Source organism: Centroberyx affinis, unplaced genomic scaffold, assembly GCF_046629955.1.
Source record: "Centroberyx affinis isolate AG114_WGS23_722 - 3 ecotype Tasmania unplaced genomic scaffold, CSIRO-AGI_Caff_v1 ptg000422l_1, whole genome shotgun sequence".
NCBI classification, from domain to species: Eukaryota; Metazoa; Chordata; class Actinopteri; order Beryciformes; family Berycidae; genus Centroberyx; species Centroberyx affinis.
The window spans coordinates 104,754-129,175 of record NW_027279087.1 but is presented as its reverse complement, the minus strand read 5'-3'; the positions used below and the strand labels follow the sequence as shown (position 1 = coordinate 129,175).

At 45.3% G+C, this 24,422-nt stretch overlaps 1 protein-coding gene across 1 annotated transcript in view; it reads left to right on the top strand.

Moving 5' to 3' along the window:
- LOC139641986 (microtubule-actin cross-linking factor 1, isoforms 1/2/3/4/5-like) overlaps window positions 1–22,283 on the top strand; it is a 132,730-nt gene extending 110,447 nt beyond the window's left edge. Inside the window, 30 exon segments of the mRNA XM_071516669.1 lie at window positions 766–992; window positions 1,362–1,484; window positions 1,700–1,801; window positions 1,909–2,010; window positions 2,210–2,383; window positions 2,544–2,699; window positions 3,105–3,302; window positions 3,709–3,837; window positions 4,618–4,800; window positions 5,077–5,232; window positions 5,877–6,083; window positions 6,436–6,555; window positions 6,824–6,993; window positions 7,238–7,397; window positions 7,575–7,769; window positions 8,216–8,488; window positions 8,703–8,891; window positions 9,209–9,320; window positions 9,494–9,654; window positions 9,970–10,132; window positions 10,281–10,435; window positions 10,875–10,949; window positions 12,828–12,845; window positions 13,906–14,023; window positions 14,792–14,854; window positions 15,507–15,539; window positions 17,809–18,026; window positions 19,739–19,861; window positions 20,636–20,747; window positions 21,938–22,283. Of these exon segments, the coding sequence (XP_071372770.1) occupies window positions 766–992; window positions 1,362–1,484; window positions 1,700–1,801; window positions 1,909–2,010; window positions 2,210–2,383; window positions 2,544–2,699; window positions 3,105–3,302; window positions 3,709–3,837; window positions 4,618–4,800; window positions 5,077–5,232; window positions 5,877–6,083; window positions 6,436–6,555; window positions 6,824–6,993; window positions 7,238–7,397; window positions 7,575–7,769; window positions 8,216–8,488; window positions 8,703–8,891; window positions 9,209–9,320; window positions 9,494–9,654; window positions 9,970–10,132; window positions 10,281–10,435; window positions 10,875–10,949; window positions 12,828–12,845; window positions 13,906–14,023; window positions 14,792–14,854; window positions 15,507–15,539; window positions 17,809–18,026; window positions 19,739–19,861; window positions 20,636–20,747; window positions 21,938–22,173 (4,451 nt within the window). The 3' untranslated portion in view covers window positions 22,174–22,283.
- The last annotated feature ends 2,139 nt before the right edge of the window (window positions 22,284–24,422 follow it).

Here is a 24,422-nt window from a genome sequence, read left to right as displayed (position 1 = left end):
ACAAATAGTATAAAGCACAGCAGGGCTTGATCGATACTTTTCAACCCAAGGTAATTGATGCTTCCATGATGAAAGAAACAGCTTTTTCTTTTGGTCAGGAAAAAGCACATTAGAAAGGAGAGTAGGCCAATGGCAGAACAGAGGGGCAAAGATTTCAAAAATAGTAAAACCAGAAACTTTTTTTTGGGCACAGGCCCAACTGGGCCACTGACTCAAGTCAATGTCTTACTGGCCCTGAGCCACTAGGGAATCCTTGTCCTAGCAATATAACAAATTCATCAGTGCAGTGCTGTAGCATACGTATTTATTCCAACCCGTCCACGTGGTGAGACAAAACACACACACACACACACATACACACACACCATTGTTATATTGCCCTCCAAAGACCTTGCCGCTTTTCCACCCCCTGCATTTCTGAGTCTGCTGCTTCATGACCATGAATGGCCTCACTGTGTGGTGACAGTGGGAGTGGAATGACGTACTTGGATACAAGACTTCACTAACCAGGGTTAATTGCTAGATGGCAACATTCAGATGGACAAAACACCAAATCTCTTAAAACCAGTAGAGCTGGACATGGTCTTGTCTTGAGGTGAATTCTGATTTCACTTACAATCAGCTGAAAACTCCTGAACCTTGAATATCACATTGCCAAATAGTGACCAAGCTATCCTTTCCAGCGTGCCCAGATAGCATCCTCCCACCCTTTCCAACCAATTCAATCTTGAACCTAACGCCCCTCCCCTCCTCTCTCCCCTCCAGCTGTGCGTTCCCGCCTCCTGCGCCTGCGCTCGCTGTGGGATGAGATCCGGCAGCGGGCCGAGGAGAGGGAGGGGAAGCTGACCGACGTCTTGGACCTGGCCGGGAAGTTCTGGGCCGACATGGCGGCGCTGCTGAGCACGCTCCGAGACTCCCAGGACATCGTGAAGGAGCTGGAGGATCCTGGCGTCGACCCCTCGCTCATCAAACAACAGATCGAAGCCGCTGAGGTACAGAGCAAGTGAACGAGGGGGAAGGAGAGGCAGTGAGTAAGGGAGGGAGGAGGAGAAGTGAAGGAGGGAGGAGACTGGTGTTGCTGAGGTGTGGAGAGAGAGAGAGATGAAGGATCCAAAAACAACAGATAGGAGGACAGACAGAAGGACAGAAATCAGCAGGATACAGGAGTGTACTCATTTTTCATTAAAAACAATAAGAGATAAAGGCAGCTGAGGTATTGACGTGGACACACACAGAATTTCAGATAAGGAAGTGGCAGGATGGGGTAAAATAATAGAGAGAAAACATGAAGGACTAATAGATGGGTTTGTGGCAGAAGTGCAGTATATTTTTTGTTTCTAAATGACTCGATGTGCCTCCAGGCCATCAAGGCAGAGACGGACGGTCTGAGGGAGGAGCTGGAATTTGTCAGGACCCTCGGGGCTGACCTCATCTTCGCCTGCGGAGAAACAGAGAAACCCGAGGTCAAGAAGACCATCGATGAGGTGAGAGATTACATATATGTTCAATGAAAAAGGGGAAGCTCAACATTTGGTTCTGAAAAGAGAAAAATCATCTTGTTCTGTAGACCACTGTGGTATTTATCCCATCACATATCTTGCGCTGCTCAAGCCCACTAATATTTCATCCTTTTCACTCCTTTTCCCTTCTGTTTTTTTCTCCTCCATCTTTTTCCTCGGTCTTCCTGTCTTTCTCTCAGATGAACGCTGCATGGGAGGGCCTGAACCGGACGTGGAGAGAGAGGATGGAGAGACTGGAGGAGGCCATGACTGCCTCTGTGCAGTATCAGGATGCACTGCAGGTCTGAAACTCTGTCACCAAAATAAATTACTGTTCATTTATTGCACTTGGCGATTAAAAGTGATTCTGTTGCTGTTGGGTGAGCTGACCTGTGTGTCGCACTTCCAGGGCATGTTTGACTACCTGGACAACGCAGTGATCAAACTGTGTGACATGCCAACTGTGGGAACTGACCTGGGCACTGTCAAACAACAGATTGAAGAACTCAAGGTTGGCATCATATTTTCAGTAATAATTATCCGTGGTGGGAAGTATTTAATGTAAACTTATTGCAAATATGCAGATATGTAGAATTTTTTGAGTGTAAATAATTGCTTTCCAGTGACAGATTTGAGTCCAGAACTAACAACCTGCTCGTCTCCCTTTCCTTCACCTCTCTCCTCCCATCCCTCCATTTCCCCCTGAGCAGCAGTACAAGGTGGAGGTTTACCAGCAGCAGATTGATATGGAGAAGCTGTGCCACCAGGGGGAGCTCTTGTTAAAGAAGGTGTCGGACCAGACGGACAGGGACATGATCCAGGAGCCGCTCACCGAGCTCCGGCACCTGTGGGACAACCTGGGGGACAAGATCACCCACAGACAGGTAATGTGACCGTTTTCCTGTGGGGCAGCAGAGTGGTTAGTAGTTAGAGAGACCAAGCTGAAGTGAATTGTTGCGTATATTTGACAAATGCTTTTCATTATAGTCCAGTGTATTGATTTATTGACTTTAACCCGAATCCTCTGTCTTTGGTCCTTCACAGCACAAGCTGGAGGGAGCCCTGCTGGCCCTGGGTCAGTTCCAGCACGCTCTGTCCGAACTCCAGGCCTGGCTGAACCACACACACACCACCCTGGACACACAGCGACCCGTCAGCTCGGACCCCAAGGCTATCGAGATCGAGCTGGCCAAACACCACGTATGTCTCTGTTCATTACCAAACCAAAAAAGCTGACACATCTCATCTGTTTTTTCTTCTTAATGAGCTTGTGACGCCTCTTGGCCAGTTTATCATTCTAAACAAACCTATCTGGCTAAATAAAAGTTGTTTCTTAATAGCATTTTGACTCTTAAGATTATGTTTGTCCATTGTCCATGATTATTGGCCCATGATAACTATAGTACTAAGTTGAAACTCGGCCCTGTCCTATAGCTCTGATTTGGTTTCTCCTTATATTTTAGAGAACCACAGTTGAAATAAGTCTTTACATCTTCTGTTATTTCATTCTCTTCAACCCTGCACATGCATGTGCTACTTGTTGTATTTCAGCTTTAAAGATTAATTCAATCTAATTCTTTTCTTTCTATCTCTGCTCTCTACCAGGTGCTGCGTAACGACGTGCTATCCCATCATGCCACGGTGGAGACGGTGAACGGCGCCGGCGCTGAGCTGCTGGAGTCCTCTCCCGGCGACGAGGCCAGCCACCTGAGAGACCAGCTGGATCAGCTCAACCAGAGCTGGCAGAGCCTGCTGCTCAAGACCCAGGAGCGGCAGAAACTGCTGGAGGCCGCACTGCAGCAGGTACTGTAGGAACGACACGCTGCACTAGATAAAGAGATGGGTTTCTGCTAGATAAGCTCTGTTAAATCTCAGTTCCAGCCTGTACTCTCTGTATATGAATGCTTATCTTGGATTATGGCACAATGGATAGTATCCTGAGTTGGAAACCCCTCTTTTAAATAGTTAGCTGTTTATTTGTTAGTGTTATCATTAATAGTAGTTGTTGTAGTAGCAGTAGCAGCAGCAATAGTAACAGTAGTAGTGGTCGTATTGCTGTATTATTGTTACAGTTGTTATCATTGTTATTATGTAGAAGCAGCAATGGTAGCAGTAGCAGCAGTAGTCCTAGTAGTAGCAGTATTGTTGTAGTATCTTAAAATGGCGACAGGATAACTTAATGTTAATAATTGTCTCTTTGGCCGTCCAGGCGGAGGGTTTCCATGGCGAGTTGGAGGAGTTCCTCCAGTGGCTGAGGAGGACGGAGAGCCAGCTGTCTGCTGCCAAGCCAACAGGTGGTCTGCCTGAGACAGCCAGGGAGCAGCTCCAGCAACACATGGTAACAGGGATTCACATTACACCATAACACCTAGGGCATCATGCAAAATAAATACTGGCACATATTACACTTTAACACCTACAGTGTCAGGCAACATAAAAATACTGACACACTTTATTGGCTAAAATGATAGGCTTTACAGATGTAGCCATTGTACTCTGTATAAATCCCACTTACATAGCTGCTGCACTTCTGCTTCACTGGTGTTCAACTCTCAAGAGGAATCGTTTGGAAATCCTGCAGAGTTAATGCAGGACAGAGGCATTGAGGGCTACTTATTTTAATAATTAAGTAATAACATATGAGTATGCCAAACACAAGCTTTGGGTTTTAATTTAATAGTTTTAGTTTGGGCCTCCACCAACGAACAAGGCGGTGTGATAATGTTCAAGTTATGAGGTGCAATTTTGTTTATTGCTGTTATAAACACTCATGGAATGCCTCTTGACAGTATTTTAAAAATAAGAATGTAACGGGTATTTTTTTTCAATATCATAAACAGATTTTACAGACAGATTTTATAAGCAGATAAAATTTTTACCAGCAAAGTTTTGAGCAGGTGCTCAGAGTATCGACTTACACATGCCCTTTCTTTCGCACACAGAGATACTTGGCATATGTTGACTATGAAATTTTAATAGCTCCCATTGTCCTAAACCAACCTGTGAAACACAACAACACTCATCCTTTGGCCACCGCTTTGCATGTGTATCAGTTTGCGTTTGGGTGTCGGTCTGTATCCATCCATCTCTCTCTCTCTCTCTCTCTCTCTGTCTCCAGGAACTTCAGGCCCAGCTGGCTCAGCGGGCCGACCAGTACCACCGCCTGCTGGATCAAGGAGAATCCATGCTGCTGGCCCGCGGAGGAGAGGAGGCCGGTCCTGGTACCACCCAGACCCAGCAGAACCTGGCCATGCTGCAGAACAAGTGGGCCAGTCTCAACACCAAGATGGATGACCGCAGGGTAAGACTGGGACACATGAAAAGAGTTCTGCTCTGCTCTATTCTATTCTATCCTATTCTGCTGTCTTCTTATATTGTCTTTTTTAGTTCTCAATATCAATGTATCCTATTTATGCCATTATCAGCTGCTACTTGTAACTAATTCATCACCTTTAATCTCATAGCATTTCAACAATACACATTTATAATCTTGGTTGTTTGGAAGGTCTCGCTAGCAGCAATTAGCGAAGTTTTTGTTGTTGCAAACTTTGACCTCTGAACTCTCCCCTGTTTCCAGGCAAAGCTGGATGAGGCTGTTTCCTTGGCGACAGGATTCCAGACGTCTCTCCAGGACACCATCAACTGGCTGACCCAGGCTGAGCAGACCCTGAACATGGCCCAGCCTCCCAGCCTCATTCTGGACACTGTGCTCTTCCAGATCGACGAGCACAAGGTATAAATATAGATAAATATAGGTGATCTCTTGTGGATTTCTGTAGAATAGACGACCCTCAACATGGCCTTGGCCCCAGGAATTACAGATAGACAAACACACGATAGTCTGTGGTTTACAGACCTGGACCGTGAACGTGTCTTTGGCTGCGTTAACATGCTCTGAGAATTATGTTCGTAACCCAGTTTTAGGTCAGTGCACGCAAACGTCAAAACTTGGTTAGAGCAACCCAGTTAAGCTAAGAAATCCAGTTAAGATGCCTGGCTTACTCCAATATTAAAGGGGTTATTATAGCATGTAAATATCTTATTCCTTTCACTTTTCACCATTTGCACATTTTGATGTCATCAAAAAACATGGCAATCAGTACTTACTATTACTGTTGCGATCATCATTTCTTTCCCCTCTATTAGAAGTAACTTTAATCAAAGAAGGAGCTGGCAGCCGCACCTTTTTATGTTACATACACTTTCCCCTTCCTTCTCTTCTACTCTTGCCATTTTCCCTGTTCTCTTCTCTCTCTCTCTCTCTCTCTCTCTCTCTCTCTCTCTCTCTCTCTCTCTCTGTCTCTCTCTCTCTCTCTCTCTCTCTCTCTCGTCCTCCACCCTCCTAACTCCTATTCCACTCTTCCTGTGTCTCCCCAGGTGTTTGTGAATGAGGTGAACACCCACAGAGAGCAGGTCCTGGCTCTGGAGAAAGCCGGGTCTCAGCTTCGCTTCGCCAGCCTGAAGCAGGACGTTGTTCTGATCAAGAACCTGCTGCTCAGCGTCCAGGCCCGCTGGGACAAACTGGTCCAGAGGTCGCTGGACCGCGGACGACACCTAGACGAAGCCCGCAAACGGGCCAAACAGGTACTGGACTGATACTAAAGGGCTTTCTTGAATGTCTCATGTTGTTAAAGGCATACTGTGAATACACTGGCAACATGAAAAGTAGTTAAGGTTTAAGTTAAGTTTAACTTTGTGGCTTTAGCCCTTGATGTCTCTACTGTTGGTTGGAATGTTATGAATATAGGAATTTAAGCTTCCTCTAGTATTACATTCATTGTAAATCACTCTGGATAACTGTCTTGGCTATGTTTGTAATGTTACCTAAATGTAAATGAAGATTATTGTGGTCACCGTTTCCCACCATAAAATCTCATCAATCAAATGTCATAAGTGTATTAGTATATCAAACCATAACTTTGTAACCTCTCTGTAGTTCCACGAGGCCTGGAGGAAGCTGACAGACTGGCTGGAGGAAGCTGAGAACAGACTGGACTCAGAGCTGGAGATCTCCAATGAACCAGACAAGATCAAAGTACAACTGGCCAAACACAAGGTACAGTTGGCTCTTAATGCACTTTAACTCATTCTATGGGAGTATACCAGTATTTGAGTAAGACACATATTGACATTTAAATATTCATTGTAGCAGGAAACTAGTGCATAAATCTTAAAACCTATGTTTGATTCTCCATAAGATGGAGATCTGGCATTATCAGACAATAACATAGTACCTTGCAGTTGGCTATTTCTCTCTAATTTCCTCTTTTCCCCTGTTCCTCTCTACATTTCTCTCTTCCTCCCTCCCTCTTCCCCCTGTCCAGGAGTTTCAGAAGGCGTTGGGTTCGAAGCAGCCGGTTTACGACACCACAGTGAGGTCCGGTAAGGCCATGAGGGACAAGGCCCAGCTGCCGGCAGACACCCAGAAACTGGACCATCTACTGGGAGAGGTCAGGGACAAGTGGGACACCGTCTGTGGCAAGAGCGTGGAGAGGTGAGGGGGATGAAGGCTGAGGACTGAAAGTGACTTCTCCAGCTACTTTGTTTTGTTTGTTTCTCCAGTTGGTCAACTCATACAAATTCTTCATATACAGAAAAAAAACATTACCTGAGCTGGGTGTTACAGATGTAATGTGATAAATGAGATATGAAATATGAGATGAGAAGAGGTGAGATTGTAACCTAGTAACCATGAAAAATGGTCATTAACAACTGTCTGTCTTCTCTCCCCCACCCAGACAACACAAGCTGGAGGAGGCTCTGCTGTTCTCAGGCCAGTTTGCCGAGGCCCTGCAGGCCTTGGTGGACTGGTTGTACCGGGTGGAGCCGCAGCTAGCTGAGGATCAGCCTGTCCACGGAGACCTGGACCTGGTGTCCAACCTCATGGACTCCCATAAGGTATTTAGACTGCAGAACTGAAGTTTATTGCTATGTTAAGTGTATGTGCAAGGTTATTAACTACCTCAGTGACTCACAATTTTTTAATGGGTCCCAGGTCAAACAAAAGTATAACGATACACCACTCTAAAGCTACATGCTGTGCTAACCATGTTGTCTAAATGTCTAAACCCCCAGGCTTTCCAAAAGGAGTTGGGTAAGAGAACCAGCAGCGTTCAGGCTCTGAAGCGCTCGGCCCGGGAGCTGATGGAGACCGGCCGCGACGACACGGCCTGGGTCAAAGTTCAGCTTCAGGAGCTCAGCAACCGCTGGGATACGGTGTGCGCCCTGTCTGTCAGCAAGCAGACCCGCCTCCAGCAGGCCCTCAAACAGGTCAGAGAACAAGCCCTCTGCTTAGTTAAACTGCATCACTGATTTTAAGTTAAAGTCAAAGTCTCACTCTAAAAAATGTCAGAAAAGAAGCATTGGTTATTTTCTCTTCCCTAAAGTTAATAATGTAAATAATAATGTCACTGATTTTGAATCCTTTTTAAATCCTTACTCTAAAAAAGGCTGGAGAAGCACTGATGACTCTGTGTTGTTCAAAGTAAAACAGTGTTACAACCTTACAACCTTTCTCCCACTTTCCTTTTTCAATATGACAACATATGCCATTTGTTATGTACAGCATCATTACGGCATACATGTTAGCAAGGGTATCCCCAGTAAAACCCCCTGGCAATGTGTGTGGTTCTCTACTCACTGAGCTACACAGGACTTTTTTATGGACCTCTCCCTCTCTTCTTTCCACGCTCTCCCAACTTCCCTCTCTCCGTCAGGCGGAGGAGTTTCGCACAGCGGTACAGATGCTTCTGGAGTGGCTGTCGGAGGCGGAGCAGACCCTCCGTTTCCGTGGAGTCCTTCCCGAAGAGGCCGAGACCCTGCAGGCGCTGCTGCACACACACCGCGACTTCATGGGCACGGTGGAGGAGAAGAGGACCGACGTCAACAAGGCTGCCGGCATGGGAGAGGCCATCCTGACCGTCTGCCACCCTGACTGCATCACCACCATCAAACACTGGATCACCATCATCAGGGCGCGCTTCGAGGAGGTGAGGGGTGGAGGGAGGAGGAAAGATGGAGGGGGGATTGGATGTGGGAGGAGTGGATCACAGCTATCAAACAATGGTTTCCTATCCCAATTCAGTCAGCTTTGAGTTTTGATTTAGTTCTCTGTATACGTTTAGACCAGGGAGGTCTAGTAAGAACCTGGATGAAAACAAAACAGACGTTTCCCATATTAATCAGCAACTTTGCTCTCTACAGGTGCTGACGTGGGCCAAACAGCACGAGCAGCGGCTGGAGACGGCTCTGACCGAGCTGCTCAACAATGCCAACCTACTGGAGGAGCTGTTGTCATGGCTACAGTGGGCTGAGACCACATTGGTCCAGAGAGACACAGAGCCCCTCCCTCAGGACATCCCTCAACTCAAAACCCTCATCACAGAACACCAGGTAGGTTTCCCATTGGTTCACAGACTCATCAGATGTTTGTTCATTGGCCAATGATTTAATTCCTGTTTCCCACTGTTCCATTGCTACTGTAAATTAATTTTGAGTATTCTGCTTTTATTCAGAGTTTGCAAACTCTGTTTTTAAAGGTGCTATATAAATAAAGTTATTACTATTACTACATTCACTAGTTGGAATCAACCCCCTAACTCTGGTAGTGTTAGTACTATGCTCTGCTAATTGTGTTCTCCAACTTTGTTCAGTCATTGATTGTGTGTATTTTGTTTATTCCAACTTTGCGTTGTGTATTTTGTTTTCAGATGTTTATGGAGGAGATGACGAGGAAGCAGCCTGACGTGGATAAGGTGACTAAGACCTACAAGAGGAAACCATCTGAGACTCACAGCAGCCTGGCTGAGAGGAGAGGAGCTCGTAAGTCACATCACGTTTACCTTTGATGCACAAAAAAGTCCTCCCATTCTTTGAGCATAGTGCAAGTGCTGGTGTTGGAAATGCACTCATTATACATAATATTAGCTTTACAGAAAGTCTTTCAGAAGTGAACAAAGAAGACAGTGTAACTCTCCCTCCTGCTCCCTCTGCAGGTAAACACCAGCAGCAGCAGCAGCAGCAGCAGCAGGCGGCCATGCAGGTTGCCGGGGGAAACCCACGGCTCAACCAGCTCTGCTCCAGATGGCAGCAGGTTTGGCTGCTGGCTCTCGACCGCCAACGCAAACTCAACGATGCTCTGGACAGGCTTGAGGAGGTAGCTTTCATCCTAGTACATTTTAAATGAAGTAAAATTATAATGAAGTTCTGGTCAACTCCACAAAAGGAGGCCTAGATTTGAATGTGTCCCAGTTTACTTGCCATGTAAAAAGTTACATCCCAATACAGAGTTTACTTCTCCCTACAATTTTACCCTGTCTCTAACTCTCTAAAAAGAACTGGCAATATCTTGATTTTACTCCAAAACACTGTCTCTCTGTCTCTCAATCAATTTTGTTCAATTTTATATGCTGTACTGGCATGACTGTGGCATGAAAAATATCACAGGACCGTACTCTTGGTCATTTTTCAGCTGAAAGAGTTTGCCAACTTTGACTTTGACGTGTGGCGGAAGAAGTACATGCGCTGGATGAACCACAAGAAGTCTCGCGTCATGGACTTCTTCAGACGCATCGACAAGGACCAAGACGGAAAGATCACACGCCAGGAGTTCATCGACGGCATCCTGGCCTCAAGTACGTGATGGGGGATGGGGTGATTGACTGGTTGGGTGACTTGTTAGACAAGTACAAATACATATACCTAGATTCTTTAACTGCATCCCTATCTCTCAGAAAATCTGTAGTTTTTCACCTTTAACTGATTGATCACTGTCCTGTGCAGAGTTCCCCACCAGTAAGCTGGAGATGACGGCGGTGGCAGACATCTTTGACAGAGACGGAGACGGTTACATCGACTACTATGAGTTTGTTGCTGCACTGCACCCCAACAAGGACGCCTACAGACCCACCACTGATGCTGACAAGATAGAGGACGAGGTGAGGGATAGTGGAGAAAGTTTATAGACAAACACACAAAGCAATGACCATGATAAGGTGAGATACGAGGGCCATGGATTCATATTGCGAGCAACCAGCCACTGGAAGACCATTCATTTCCTATATCCAGAGAAACATTGGCCAATGTCAATCAGCTTGTTCCTCCTTTTTCAGGGCAATAAAGTTAGTTGCAGTTGACCTTTTAGGCAACATTGTACCATTACACCATTTGCGATACCACTACCAATCAGCTAGTTCAAATCAGCCATTGAACAAGAGAGCGAAGATGTGTTTTACTAGCGGTCTGAATTCAGAGAAATAGTCATTCAATATCAGACTTGCACACACACACACATACACACACACACACACACACACACACACACACACACACACACACACACACAGTCTGCTCACATGTTGTTTTCTCTCGGTGCAGGTGACTCGGCAGGTGGCCCAGTGTAAATGTGCCAAGAGGTTCCAGGTGGAGCAGATAGGGGAGAACAAATATCGGGTGAGTTCAGCTCAGTCTTTGGTTTGATTTCCCCCTTACTAAAGCTATTAATTTAGAGTGTTTGTTAGTTATGTTATGTGATGTAATACTGTAAAAAAAAAACACAAAAAAGAGGAAATGTTTTTATTGTTCCTAATGATTTATTATTGATTTTTAATTGCTAGTAGACCTGGGTCAAAGGGTTTTTGCGAATAATTCTTGCACCATTTGCACCTAAACGAACCAAATACAAAATTGCAACAAGGTAAACTTTTCCACTCTGGTTTGGACCAAAGACAACGAACTGTAGGTGTGATCGCACCTTAAGAATTATTTGCAGATACTGTTTGACCCAGCTGTGATTGTACGACAGGTTCGAGTATTTTCAGCTGGCTGTGTGCTCACTTGTCCATCAGGCACCAATTAACCACTCACCCTTCTCAATATAACGTCATCGTATTTTTCTTGTGTGTGTCCATCTCTCACAACATCATGCGCTCATGGTGTGTTCATGTGTTTGAATGTCTTAAATAATTGTATTGTAACATTGACATCTCCTGATAACAGTGATATAACATGTTTATAACGTGTTCTGTAACATCTCACAGCACTCTGGGATTGTCAGCTGTGCCTTCCTTCCATCACCAAAACATTAATATAGCCGTGTAAATGTAACGGCATAGATACACACAGGGCTCCTGGGCACTTATGAGGTAGACTAGCTTATTTGCTAGCACTGCTATCAGGTGGCATTCACTCCAGTTATGTTTGGAGCAGCTTATTAAAACTCTGTGCTTCTTCCTTTAGTTCAGTTCATTTGGGTGGGTGAGAACGATGCTATTTGAACTGAAGGTGGCACCAAATAACCGCACTGACATGCCTGAAAATGTGTTTTAGCTACTTGTGAGTCCATGTGACTTTTGTTTACAAGCCCTGGTTCGCTTGTTATTGCGCAGTGTGAACCTAAAGGAACCAAATACCGGAATGCAACAAAGTAAACTTTCCCACTATGGTTTGGACCAAAGAAAACAAAATGTAGGTTGAGATTGCACCCAAGTCTCTGTTTTTGCCTTCAGAGAAAGCCAAAGATGTAAAAGTCAGTGTGGCTGCCATCTGTTCAGGCCAACAGAAATACAATTCTGTTAACCAACAATCTAAAACTATGTAGTTTGGAGGAGCTCTTTGGTGTCTCTAAACATGTCGGCCCTTTTTAGTCAACACACCAAACCCTCACAGTCTCCAGGGATGATGAAAGCTGTTTTGAATCTACAAGAGGGGGAGGAATGTTTACCCAGCTAGTGTATTTTTTTTATGCGTAGCCTCGCCTGTCTGTGTGTATCTATGCAGCATTTTACAGCGGCCATAAACCCTAACAGTTTTCAACAGCTTCTACTGGATCGGCCATCACTACCACTGCTGTCTGTGTCCACTCCATCATTATCCACTGGTTAATGATATCTAGTGTCTGACTGAAGGACACTGGGGATACTAATAGCACACCGATTTGTGTTTGTCACATTGGTTGTCTCTCTGTCTGTCTTTCTGCTCGTTTGTGTCTGGCTTCACCTTCCTCACTCTCTTCACTTCCATCTCACCATCATCAGTTGGCAGTTTTATAGAGCATTTTCACATCACCATAACATCCACACGCATTCATGTCCACTGCATCTTTTTGCTTACACGACTAATTTTGAGCTGAAATACAAATACAGTGGATCTTTACAAAGGAATTTAATGTTTTGAGAACCAGTTTCTAGGGGATACTGTGCATGAACAATGCCAAACCTGCATACAATACAAAAATCCAGTTGTAGTCATTGTCAGTACATGTTATTTCACTCTTTCTCTTTTTCTTTCTCCTTGTGTTTCTCTCCTCCGTGTCCACTGGATTTATTATAGTTCTTCCTTGGAAACCAGGTAAAGTGACTGCCGCAACTGTGATTGGATGTCTGAAATCTGCTTCCCTGTTTTCCACCAATGGAGTGCCCTCCTTTCTGCCTTCACACCCTTAGGAATAAAACATATCTTTGTGTTGCAATAATTCAACAATAATTCATGATTTTAAAATACTGTTGAAAAGAAGTAGCACTCCCATTGTTGGTTTGCAACTCGTAAGCAGGTTTCATCGTCCGGGTTTGTTCCTGCTGTGATTTGTTTGGTTTTGAGAATGACAAATTGCACAAAGTGAAGCAGGCGACAGTGACATGGCTGAAGTGGTAATTAGTGGTTAGGTGATATATTGCGCTTTGGACTGAAGCTGGGAAGCAATCAAGCTGCTTGGAGAGAGATTCAGAAAAATTCCTCCTGTGCTGGTATCGCTTTGGAGTTCTGCTTTGCTGCGTGGTTTGAATAATTCACTGTTTGAGATTTTCTGAAAACATAAAGAAGATTAAATAGAGAAGTAAGCGGTACGGCTTTAGATTTGGACGGCTGGGTGAGCGGGGCAGAGAGGCCGTAGATCGACTTCCTTTAGTTGTGTCAGTGCATGGGTCGTCTGTCATTGCATGGAGTAGATGGGATCATCTGTTCAGATTTGGTACCTGGGCTGCTTGGTGTGATGGCTATCAATCATTTGAAACTCATAATAATCAATGTGTCAACAATCAGTTTACTTACTGACTCTCTCTTTCCCTCTCTCTCCTCTTATTGATTACCTTTCTCTCCCTCTGTCTCTCTCTTTCCCAATTCCTCTGTCCTTTTCTTCTTCTCTCCATTTGTCGTCTTCCATTTTCTTCCTCTCTCCCCACTGCTTTCATCAAATTTTTTTGTCTATTCTCTCCTTTTCCCCTCATCCTGCCCTCTTTTTCCCCGTCTCTCCATCTCTCTTCTTCCATTTTCTCCCTCTCTCTCTACTGTTTTCCCCTCTATTCATTTGTCTACCTTCCTTTCTCCACTCACTGTCTCTTACTTCCACCTATCCTTTTTTTTTTTCCTATCTTTTTGTTTGTTTTTGTTTTTTAAATTCTGTCCTCCGCAGTTCGGCGACTCTCAGCAGTTGCGTTTGGTGCGGATCCTGCGCAGCACGGTGATGGTGCGAGTCGGAGGAGGCTGGATGGCTCTGGACGAGTTCCTGGTCAAGAACGACCCGTGCAGAGGTGAGCGATGTTCACACACACACACACACACACACAGCCTCCAAACCCTCTCTCTCGCACACAGACATGCACAGTTACACAGACACACACTCACTCACACATCGACATACCTTCTCTCTCTCTTCCGGTTTCTTTCCCTCTCTCTCTCTCTCTCTCTCTCTCACACACACACACACACACACACACACACACACACACACACACACACACACACACACATACACACACACACACACACACACTCACTTTGCTCACAACACAAAGGTCAAAGGCAGGACAGGAGAATGGTAAAAAAAAAAACATACTGGTGAAACCGACTCACGTTGTCGATACAGGAAATACGGCAGCGTTTCACCTTTTCTTTCCAGTGTTTTCTTCCAGTGCCGTCTACAGTCTGTGTCTCTCCACCTCCCTCTCTCTCTCTCTCTCTTCTCTCTCCCTCTCTCTCCTCTTTCTCTCTTCACTCGGAGCTCGCCATCTGTATCGATCCTCGAGGAACTCTCAGTCTTTTCGGTCATTGTTATTGGTTCTTCTCCCTGTATCCGGCCTTCATCTTTCCACTCTTATCTTGTCTCATGTTTTATTTCTGTATATGCACGGCCGTTTCTCTCTCTCTCTCTCTCTCTCTTTCTCTCTCTGTCCTGTCCTACTTTTTTCATTCTCTCTCTTATATAAAACGGTAGTATTGCATGGCGCATGGTCCTCAGTTCTCTCCCTCTCCCTTCCCCCTGTTCTTCCCTCTCTTCCCTCTCTTTCTCTCTTTCCCAGTGCAACATCCTGGACTTAAGATTCTCCGCTCCGATTCCAGTAGCTCCATCTCATCTCGTATAGGTTGGATTTCTCCTCTATCTCTCACGCTTTCACTATCTCCTTCTTGCCTGTCTTTTCTCCCTCCTGTCTCTATTGGGCTTTTCTCTCTCTCTCTCTCTCTCTCTCTCTTTTGGTTTGGGCTTGTTGCTGTGCCTTGCTGACTGTGACCACCAGACTAATGTTATGTCTCCCTCCTGTTCTGCTGTTCCTCTGCCTTATCCTGTCCTATCTTATCTAATCCTCCCCCTGCCTGTCTGCTCACGCTGGCTCTGAAATCTTGTTCACGTTTTCAAACACATTTCAGGGGTCACTGACTCTCAACGGTTCCGGTCAACTGTGTGTGTTTATGATATGTGTGTGTGGGTTTGTGTGTGTGTGTGCCTAGGTGTGGCATTGAAGGAGTAATTTGACGGCACGCTGGTTCCTGAAACAAATCTCTACTTCACAGACCGTGCCTGCGTGTGTGTGTGTGTGTTTGTGAGCGTATCCATAAAGTGATATCTTTATTAAAAAAAAGGGAGATCTGGGTGTAGGAAAATTGAATGCGTCAGTGTATGATACTTGCATGTGTGTGTGTGTGTGTGTGTGTGTGGGTGTGTTTCTCTCTGTGCGTGTGACTCTTCATTCCACCATGAGCATGCGATTATTTCACGTTGTCTCTTGTGTCTCTTAGTGACAGTCACTCCTGGCTATTTCTGCTGCCGAGGTACCTACACTCCCTCTCTCTCTCTCTCTTCCTCTGCCACTGTTTCCATCCCTCCATCTCTTTCACTCTCCGTCCATCCATCCACTCATCCATTCAGCTCTCAGTCTCCGTCTTAAACCACCGCTGTCCTCTGTGTGTCTATGTGTGTGTGTACAGTATAGAAACTGTGTGTATGGGCGTTGATGTCAGTCTTGTCTGTGTGCCGGTGTTTGTGTCACGCTTTCCTCACTCACACCAGCAGCAGGGTTCGGCCAACCCCTGGTCTTGATGTTTTGGTTGTTTTTTTGTTTTTTTTTTGTTGTTTTTTTATGTTTTATCGCAATGAATCCAACATGGCCGATTTTTACTGGGCGAGCCCACAAACGAAACAAGGCTGGAGGCGCTCAACAGAAGCCAAAGGAAGGAAAAGAGAGGTGCAAAAGGCTCAAGGAGTCGTAAAACCCGGAAAAATACCCAGCGCTCTTGACAAATGTGTTTTCATGTCACAGTGAACATGCTGAAGGCCGTATCGCCGAAATGTTCATTATGACTGATGAAGAAAGACACAGCTTTTTTTTTTTTTTTTTCAACGCTGGCTATTTTTCTAGCTTGAGCCCACAAATAAAAATAAGAACTAAAAAACTGAAAGGAAGAGAACGTGACCGTCCAAGACCTGGGCGTGGCCAGCCTGGGTTTCTAATAACGCCGGCTTTTAAATGTGTTGGCTGGTTGGTGGGGGACCCAATTACAGGGTGCACCTGGCTGGCTGGCGTGGGGGGACGTAATTGCAGGGTGCACCCGTTTAATTGACTGGCCTTGCTGTTCCGTTGCTAGGAGCGATGACCGTGAGGGGTGTGGCCAGGAGCTGCCAGCCGACCACGGCCACAGTCGCACTGCTGCTACAGCTAGCTGCAGCCTCCTCTCCTCTCCTCTCCTCTCCTCCTTCCCTCTTCCTCCTCTTTTTCTTCTCTATACTCTCTCTACCTATAGTTTTCACTTCAATACTCACTCTGTCTCTTCTCAACTTTGTATTCTACATTTCTCTTACATGTTTTCTCTGTCTTTCTCTATCTGCATCTGTGTCCTCTTTCTCTCTCTGTCTTTCCCTTTTGCCTCTTCTCTGTATATTTTTTCTTTCCATTCTGTCATCTTCAGTCTCTTCTCCCTCTCTCTGTTTCTGTCTCTCTGTTGGCTGGCTTCTCTGGGCTTGAGTGTTGTGTGCTGGGGCTGCTGCACTACTTTTTGTCGGAGAATGCTGCTGAGTGTCTTTTGAAGAGGGGAGAAGCCCTGAATCCCTGGGCTCTCTCCCGTTAAGCATAAACCAGGCATGACTCCACATATATATATATATACTGTATATATACATATCTATATATACGCACCAGAGCTAAACCGCTCCTTGTCAGCATAACAAAAGAAGCGAAAATGAATTTGTATGGAAGTTTGTTGAGGAATAAGAGAAGAGAGGCTGTGCTTTTGCTCCAACTGCCCTCAGATTATTTAAGCAAATACGCAATGAAAGCGTACGCGTCACTCACTTAAATTCATTCAAATTTAAAAAAAAATTGGACACTTAACATTCTGTTAGCAACCTCATAACTGTCTTAAATAATCTGCTAGTCAGCTCTCCAATGCAGAAAATATGTATATATCTTTGTCCATGAACAAGGAAATGTATGAAATGAGATTTGAACGATTTGAGGTGTAGCGTGATAGAAGGCACGGCTCGTCTCCAGTGATGCCGTGCCTCCAAAATGAGTTAAGAAATCCGGGTGACTTGCTGACTTTCGTTGCGTATTGTACTAATGTGTATCAGCATAATTTAATTTCCTCTTACCTTTGCACTCAAACTAAACACACACACACACGCACACTCACTCACTCACTCACTGCTCCTCTTATAAAATGACCAAATCGACCAAAGTGCACTTACGACTTCCAAACCCCCAAAACCCCCCAAATCCCCCCCGCTCTGCTCACGTGCACTCTCAAATGAAACATGCACGGACTCTGATGTCTGCAGCCAGGTGAAGCACTGACTCTCTCCCTCACACTGCTCGCTGCATCTGCCGCCCCCTGCTGGAGGAAAACTGCAAGCTGTTGTAAAGGAAACCCACTCATTTGTCTTCTCTCTCTCTCTCTCTCCTCTTCTTTTTCTACTCTCTCACTCTCTTGCTCACTGCTCTTCTACTGTGTCTCTCTCTTCTTCCCCGTCACTTTCTCCCTCCCCGTCTCTCTCTCTCTTTCACTCTCTCTCTTTCTCTCTCTCTCTCTCTCTTTCTCTCTCCAGCCCGCGGTCGTACCAACCTGGAGCTGAGGGAGAAGTTCATCCTTCCAGAGGGAGCGTCGCAGGGCCTGGCCGCCTTCCGGTCCCGAGGCCGGCGCTCCAAACCGGGCTCCCGCACCGCCTCGCCCACCCGCTCCTCGTCCTCGGCCTCCCACAGCGCCCACAGCTGCGCCTCCCTCCCCTCCGCCCCCGCCACGCCGACGGCCTCCGCATCATCCAGGGTGAGTCCTCATATCCAGGTGTTTTGATAAAGTTGAGTGTATTTATTCCAGGGTATTTGTGGGATCTAAGGTTAAACTTAAAAAGTATTAAAATGTCTTAACTCAAAGTTATTTCTTTCACCATGCAACGACAGGTTTAGATTAATACAGAACAGGGTTAGTGGTACAATAGGCAATGTTGTACTACTAATTGGTACTTAATCACTATGTTCAATCAGAAATGTGTCTTTGTGTCTTTATTTTGGTTTTTAAATTGGTCTTAAATTCAGTTCCAGGTAGGATTAAAAAGGTCTTAAAAAGTTACATTTGGCTTTCTGAAACCTGCAGATACTCTGTATTCACACAGAGATAAAACACAGATGGGATGAGACTTGAGAAAACACAATGATTAAACAGAGGAAAAAAATACAACAACAAAAAAAAAAAAAAAAAAATGACAAGCAAAGACACAACTGAATTAGATCACAGAATCTACTGTAAACGGCAGTTGAAATTCATCATTCATCTGTTGTCAAAGTTAATGGGCCAGTCAGATACAGAATTTGTTCAGTAACTAGAGAAATAAGAGTCGCTCTTGTGACTTGGTCACTTGGTCTGTCCTAATTCATGGGAATAACATAAATGGTTAATGAAAATGTATAATTTGATTTGTGTTGGATAAAGTGTTAGCAGTGGTAGTAAAGCATTTGTACATTAAAAACACTCCATAGTCACTTCATAGAACACATCGGCCATTTAAACATAACTCCATTTTGTGAATGTTTTTATCCAAAGCCCCTTAAGTACTGAGAGTTCATACATGTTTTTTCCTTGGCAATCATATCCCTAACACTGGCAGTGTTAGTGCCATCCTCCACCCATTTACTTACTCAAAACTACAGCATACGAGCACACACACACACACACACACACACACACATGCACATGCACACACACAAACATATAACCATTTGCTCCTGTTATTGTCCCTGTGTCAACTTTGTCTGTCTGTCCATTGGTACACACACTCCTCGTCACACTCTTGTCTTTTTGTTGTGATGTTTGAAGAAAGTAAAACAGAAGTAGTTTTTTCATCGTCATTGTCAAGGAAAATAATCATAATTCATACAACCAGCCACTGTGACGTTGTGAGTCAAGCAGACCACCCATAATCATTACTGTTGTTGTTGTTGTTGTCATGAGATGTTAGTGATGTATCGTGTTTCTCATTTGTCAGTACTGTTTGTCATTTGGTTATTGTGCGAAAGCATTGCTGTCAATGGTGTGTGTGTGTGTATGTGTGTGTGTGTGTGTGTGAGAGTCACACGTTGGTCAGTGGTTGCCATCATCCTGTTGTTGTATGTCAAATATCACCACGTCCTTAACTGTGAGATTTTTATTTGTTGTTCTGTTTCTTTGTTTTTCTTTCATCTTTTTGTCTCTCCCCCCCATTCCCCTCATTCAACCCCTGCTAACCTGGCTTCAAAAATGCCCTTCCTTCACTGTTTGGTTCTGTGTTTGAAAAAAAATAAAATAAATCATCCGCTCTCACACAAAAACACACTGCGCTCCACTTCCTACGCTACGCTATCCACCCCGCCTCCGCACTGCCTCCCTCCTCTCCTTTCCTTGCCTCTTTCCCTTTTTCCCCTCTCCTTTGCTGCTTTGCCCCTCCTCCTCTCCTCCATCCTTCCTTACTCCCTTCCCTTCCTCCCTTCCCATCCTTCCTTCAGTCCTCCCATACTCACTCGCGCGACTATGCCAAGCCCTGGCTGGCACACAGTAAAACTCCAACGCCAACCAAGTGCCACTGCTGCCCAGATCTCGGTCACAGCCACACCACCCCTGGGCACGAGGTAACACACTCACCCTGTACCCCCCACCCCCCAACCCCACCCTGTCACTTCCCTCCAACCCCACCCTCCCCCGCCCCACGCTAACGCACTAACTCACACACTCCCAGGTGGTCACTCCTAGACACACACACACACACACACAAACTACAGGTAGTTTTTATTTGGAACAAATGCAGGTAGTAATATCTGTCATAAATGTTCTATTACTGAATTTCTAGATGCATAGAAGATACAGTAGCTTTGAATGGTTAGAAAATATTATGTGACAAAGTCCGAAAAGGTACAAATTTACGGAAGAGGATTAGGGCCACACGTGAAAAAGTTTCTGAGATTAAAGAGTTCTGAGATTAATCTCAGAATTCTGAGAAAAAAAGTATGAATTCTTAGTTTAAAGTTGGAATTCTGAGGAAAAAAGTCAGTATTAAGAGAAAAAAGTAAAGAAAAAAAGTAACAATTCTGAAATTAAAGTCGGAAGTCTTCCTTCACAATTTAGTAGTAATATTGTATATGATTGTAGATAGCTGTGGGGTACAATGTCTTTGTGTATGTAATATTTATCTGTTTAGTAGCGATATTAGTAATTCATAGATCTAACTGTGATACTGTGTCTGTGTGTGTGTGTGATGTGCTGTTCATTTGTAAGTAATATGAGTAATTTGGGATTATTTAGTGGTAAAATGTGTGTATCTAATGTGATGTACATCAATAACGTCTGGTCAGCTCCACAGCTGAGTTGTCCTGTCAGTTTGTGACCCTTCCTGTGGTTTCCTCTAGGGGGCGCCGTCGGGCTCCAAGCTGAAGAGGCCGACCTTCCACTCGAGCCGAGGTTCGCTGACCGGAGAGAACGGCGGGACGACACCCAGCAGCACCAAGCCAGGACGCACCGGTGAGACACGACGCTCCTGTTAGAACTGTACAGCCATATCCTGTTTGTTGAAGTCAGTAGATAACATGATAGATATCACTAGAGTCTTATAGAAGATTATGTAAAGGCTGTGGTGTGTTTAAAGTCACAATGAAATGCAAAATGACTCTTTCACCTTGTTGGATAATTCTCCATACTGTAATGTACACATGCCAAAACATTTGCCAATTTTTTATTTCGTCATAATCAAAATCCCATTACTTTTACTCCCTGGAAAACAGCGTATTTTCAGTGGTTACTTGATACCAAAAGGCGAACATAAAAATTTCAACCATTAAAGAGTAACTAAACCCCAAACCCAAATTTATGGTGAAGCCTGACATCTAATGGTGAAAAGTAGGGTACTGAACTGGCCATCTGCTATTGGCTGGTCTTTAGCACCATGATGTCACCATCTGTTGTACTCTATAGACGGTGACATCACCTGGCACCAAAGATCAGCCAATAGCAGATGACCAGTGTGGACCAGGCTTCACCACAAATTTGGGTTTGGGGTTTAGTTACTCTTTAACTCCATCACAGATTTGTGAACAATCCCCCTCTAACCCTAAGATTTTTCACAGCTATGGATTGAGGTGTCAGTCGATGCATCTTCACGCTGTGCTCAGGTGTTAAAAAACGACACTGATTGGCCTAATGGGGGCGCTACAATCAAAGATCAAAAATTTCTAACTTTGAAAGGTTGCAGCGCACGTCTACCATGATGGATTTTCCACCAAATTTTTTAAAAACGTTTTCCCTAAGGCTTTTTTGAGAGAAGGGGCAAACTAAAAGTGACGAGCCATGTGTATTTGCATGAACGCAGTGTTAAGATGCATCTTTCCCTCAACTTCAGTCAAAATTTGATCAGTGATGCCTGAGATATCACGTGTGATAAAACATGAATGAACGCACAAAAGACTGTACTATATAATACACAAGCATTGGGGTAAAATAAGTTTCAATGATTAGCCCAAACAATGGCTGCATCATGCGTGGGCGACTTTAATGTTGCCTCGTTTCATTTTTTCTAACCCCAACACCTCTTAACATTTCTCTGTTCCTCTGTCCTTTCCCATTTTCCACTTTTCTACTTTACTTTCCCTTTCCTACTCTCCGTGCTCTCCCCCCCCCCCTCTTCCTTCCCTCCACCCCTCCTGTCCTCATGTCAGATCCGAAGCGGGCGGCGTCGACGGCCAGCCGAGCCGGCAGCCGGGCGGGCAGCCGGGCCAGCAGCCGCCGCGGCAGCGACGCCTCGGACGCCTCGGAGCTCCAGGACTCTCGCTCGGTCTGCTCGGACACCTCGGACACGCCGCGGCGGCCCGGCAGCGGGGCCAAACCCTCCAAGATCCCCACCATCTCCAAGAAAGCCCCCAGCCCCAAGACCCCGGGTTCCGGGAAGAAATAGGACCAGCCGGTCGGAGAGACGGAGACCGAGGGAGGAAGACGGCGTCCGCTTCGCACCGAGAAAGGCAAAGACCGCGAAACTGGAGCAGAATTGATATTCCTACGTGGGTGGACTACTATCGTCGGCCATCTTGGGTGTACCAGCTCTTTGATCCGAACGTCCATCCATAGGGCTTTCGTGGGACTCGTGCACTATGACTGATATCTGATAGGTGGCAGGGGGATAGGAGGAGGATTGACACTCTTTCTCTCTCTTTCACCTTCCTCCCTAAAAACCTGCACAACAGGAGAGGAGTTCTGGTCTGGGAGTCCCAGTCCAGGGTCTGTGCTCTTAGACGACGGGGTCGAAACAGAAACCGACTTTTCCCCTTTAAGAACCGATCTCAGTTTGCCTTCCCCCGTCTCCTGCTTCTTCTCTCATGACGGAACCGTTCCAGACGGGTCTGAGGTTCTCCAGCAGCGTAGAACCGACCACCAACCAACCTGACGTGATGCTGCCTTATTTCCTGTTACACATTTCTGTCCCGATCAGACGGACAGAGAGAGAGAGAGAGAGAGAGAGAGAGAGAAAGTCTTTAAACTGCTTTGCGTTTCTGCAACACTGACACACAAATGCACACACGGTGAAAACACTCACATTTTTACACAGAGGTGGGTGAGGAAAAACACAAAAAAAAGAAAATAGCTCAAATGACATTCAGAAAAAACACATGAATTGTGGGTTATTATGTTGGTTTGTGGGTCAGATGCCTCAACGATGAGTAAAAAAAGAAAATATGCAATGACTGCCATGTTGTTTCCCCTGGACACGACAGAAAGCGTCACCTCAGCGTTATGTGCGGGCGGGGAGCCACGTGTGGGACGGGCGGAGAAGACCGAGCGATCCGGGGGGGAAAAGCTCACACTCTCCGCCTGACCGCTTCCTGCTTCACACACACACACACACAACACACACTGACTCACCTCAAACTCAGAGGATCGGCGGTGGTGGTGGTGGTGATGGTGGTGGTGCTACAGCTGAGGACAAACACACACACACACACACACACACACACACATTCACGCACCGCAAAGCAGAATCCTCTCGACCACTGGAACGTTTGGATCGGTGTTCCACGGTGTGTGTGTGACTCTCTGTGTGTGTGTGTGTGTGTTTCAACAGAGGGCGGGGTGGATTTGTCACACGTCGGTTCACACAATCCGAAATAAAATCACAAACTCTCAATAGAAAGGACTATTTTTACTCAACTAACAGCACATTACTGACAATATACGACAAGTGTAACCTAACCCGATGTTAACGACTCTGTTTTCTGGATTAAGAGTTCGACAACCAGCGTGCACTAATTGTCTCTTCCTCTGCAGTTCCACCTTAATCCCATGTCTGCATTGTGTTGCCCCTAGCAACCCAGGAGCACAGACACACACACACACACACACACACACAAGCCGGTGTGTATCGTGTGTGTCATCGTCACGTGTTACAGAAATGATAGAGGTCATCGACTTGAGTCACTGTATGCAAAAATTTAATTTGCGAATGTCTTTTCCTCTCGTTGTTTTCTGGTTAATTTATAATCCAGTTGTACTTTTGTTATCTAGCTTAAAAAACAAATCTATATTTATTTTTCAGTTCCATGTCATATCACCTTTCGCGGAGAGTGATTAGTATTACGATTAAAGAAATTGTGATTTTGTACCAAGGAAAGGTCCGCTCCGATCCGCTGTTTTGACATTATTTGTGTGTAAAGTGTGTTTCTACTTCATTGTAACATTACATTATTCACTAGGACGCTGACTGATGTCAGTGGCAGCCTTGTTTTTTTTTTTTGTTTTTTTTTTGCTAATGACTACAATTCCCAGATCATGACCAAAGGGGGTTGCCCTTGATGTGTAGACAGAAGAACTACAAATATGAATGACAGGGGACCTGAGGAGAGCAGGCCAATGAGAGCGGATTTCCCCTCTCATGTCCCTCCCCAGTGTCTCTTCTTCTAGGCTTTTTTTGAAATGTCCTGTCGTTGACGGGGCCCAAGTTGTCTCTGTGTGTTATCTCCGTGTAAGAGATGAAGTTTATGGAAACCTAATGAAATTACAGCAAAGAAAGAAAACATCTTAAGGTGATTTTTATTTATTTATTGTCTCTTTGAGGGTGGGGGTTTGGGGCGCAGGAGACGAGTCCGCCGCCTTTTGATGCTGCGCTCCTCTCAGTGTGATGATGAGAACATGGAGGGGGTGGGGGGGGGGGGG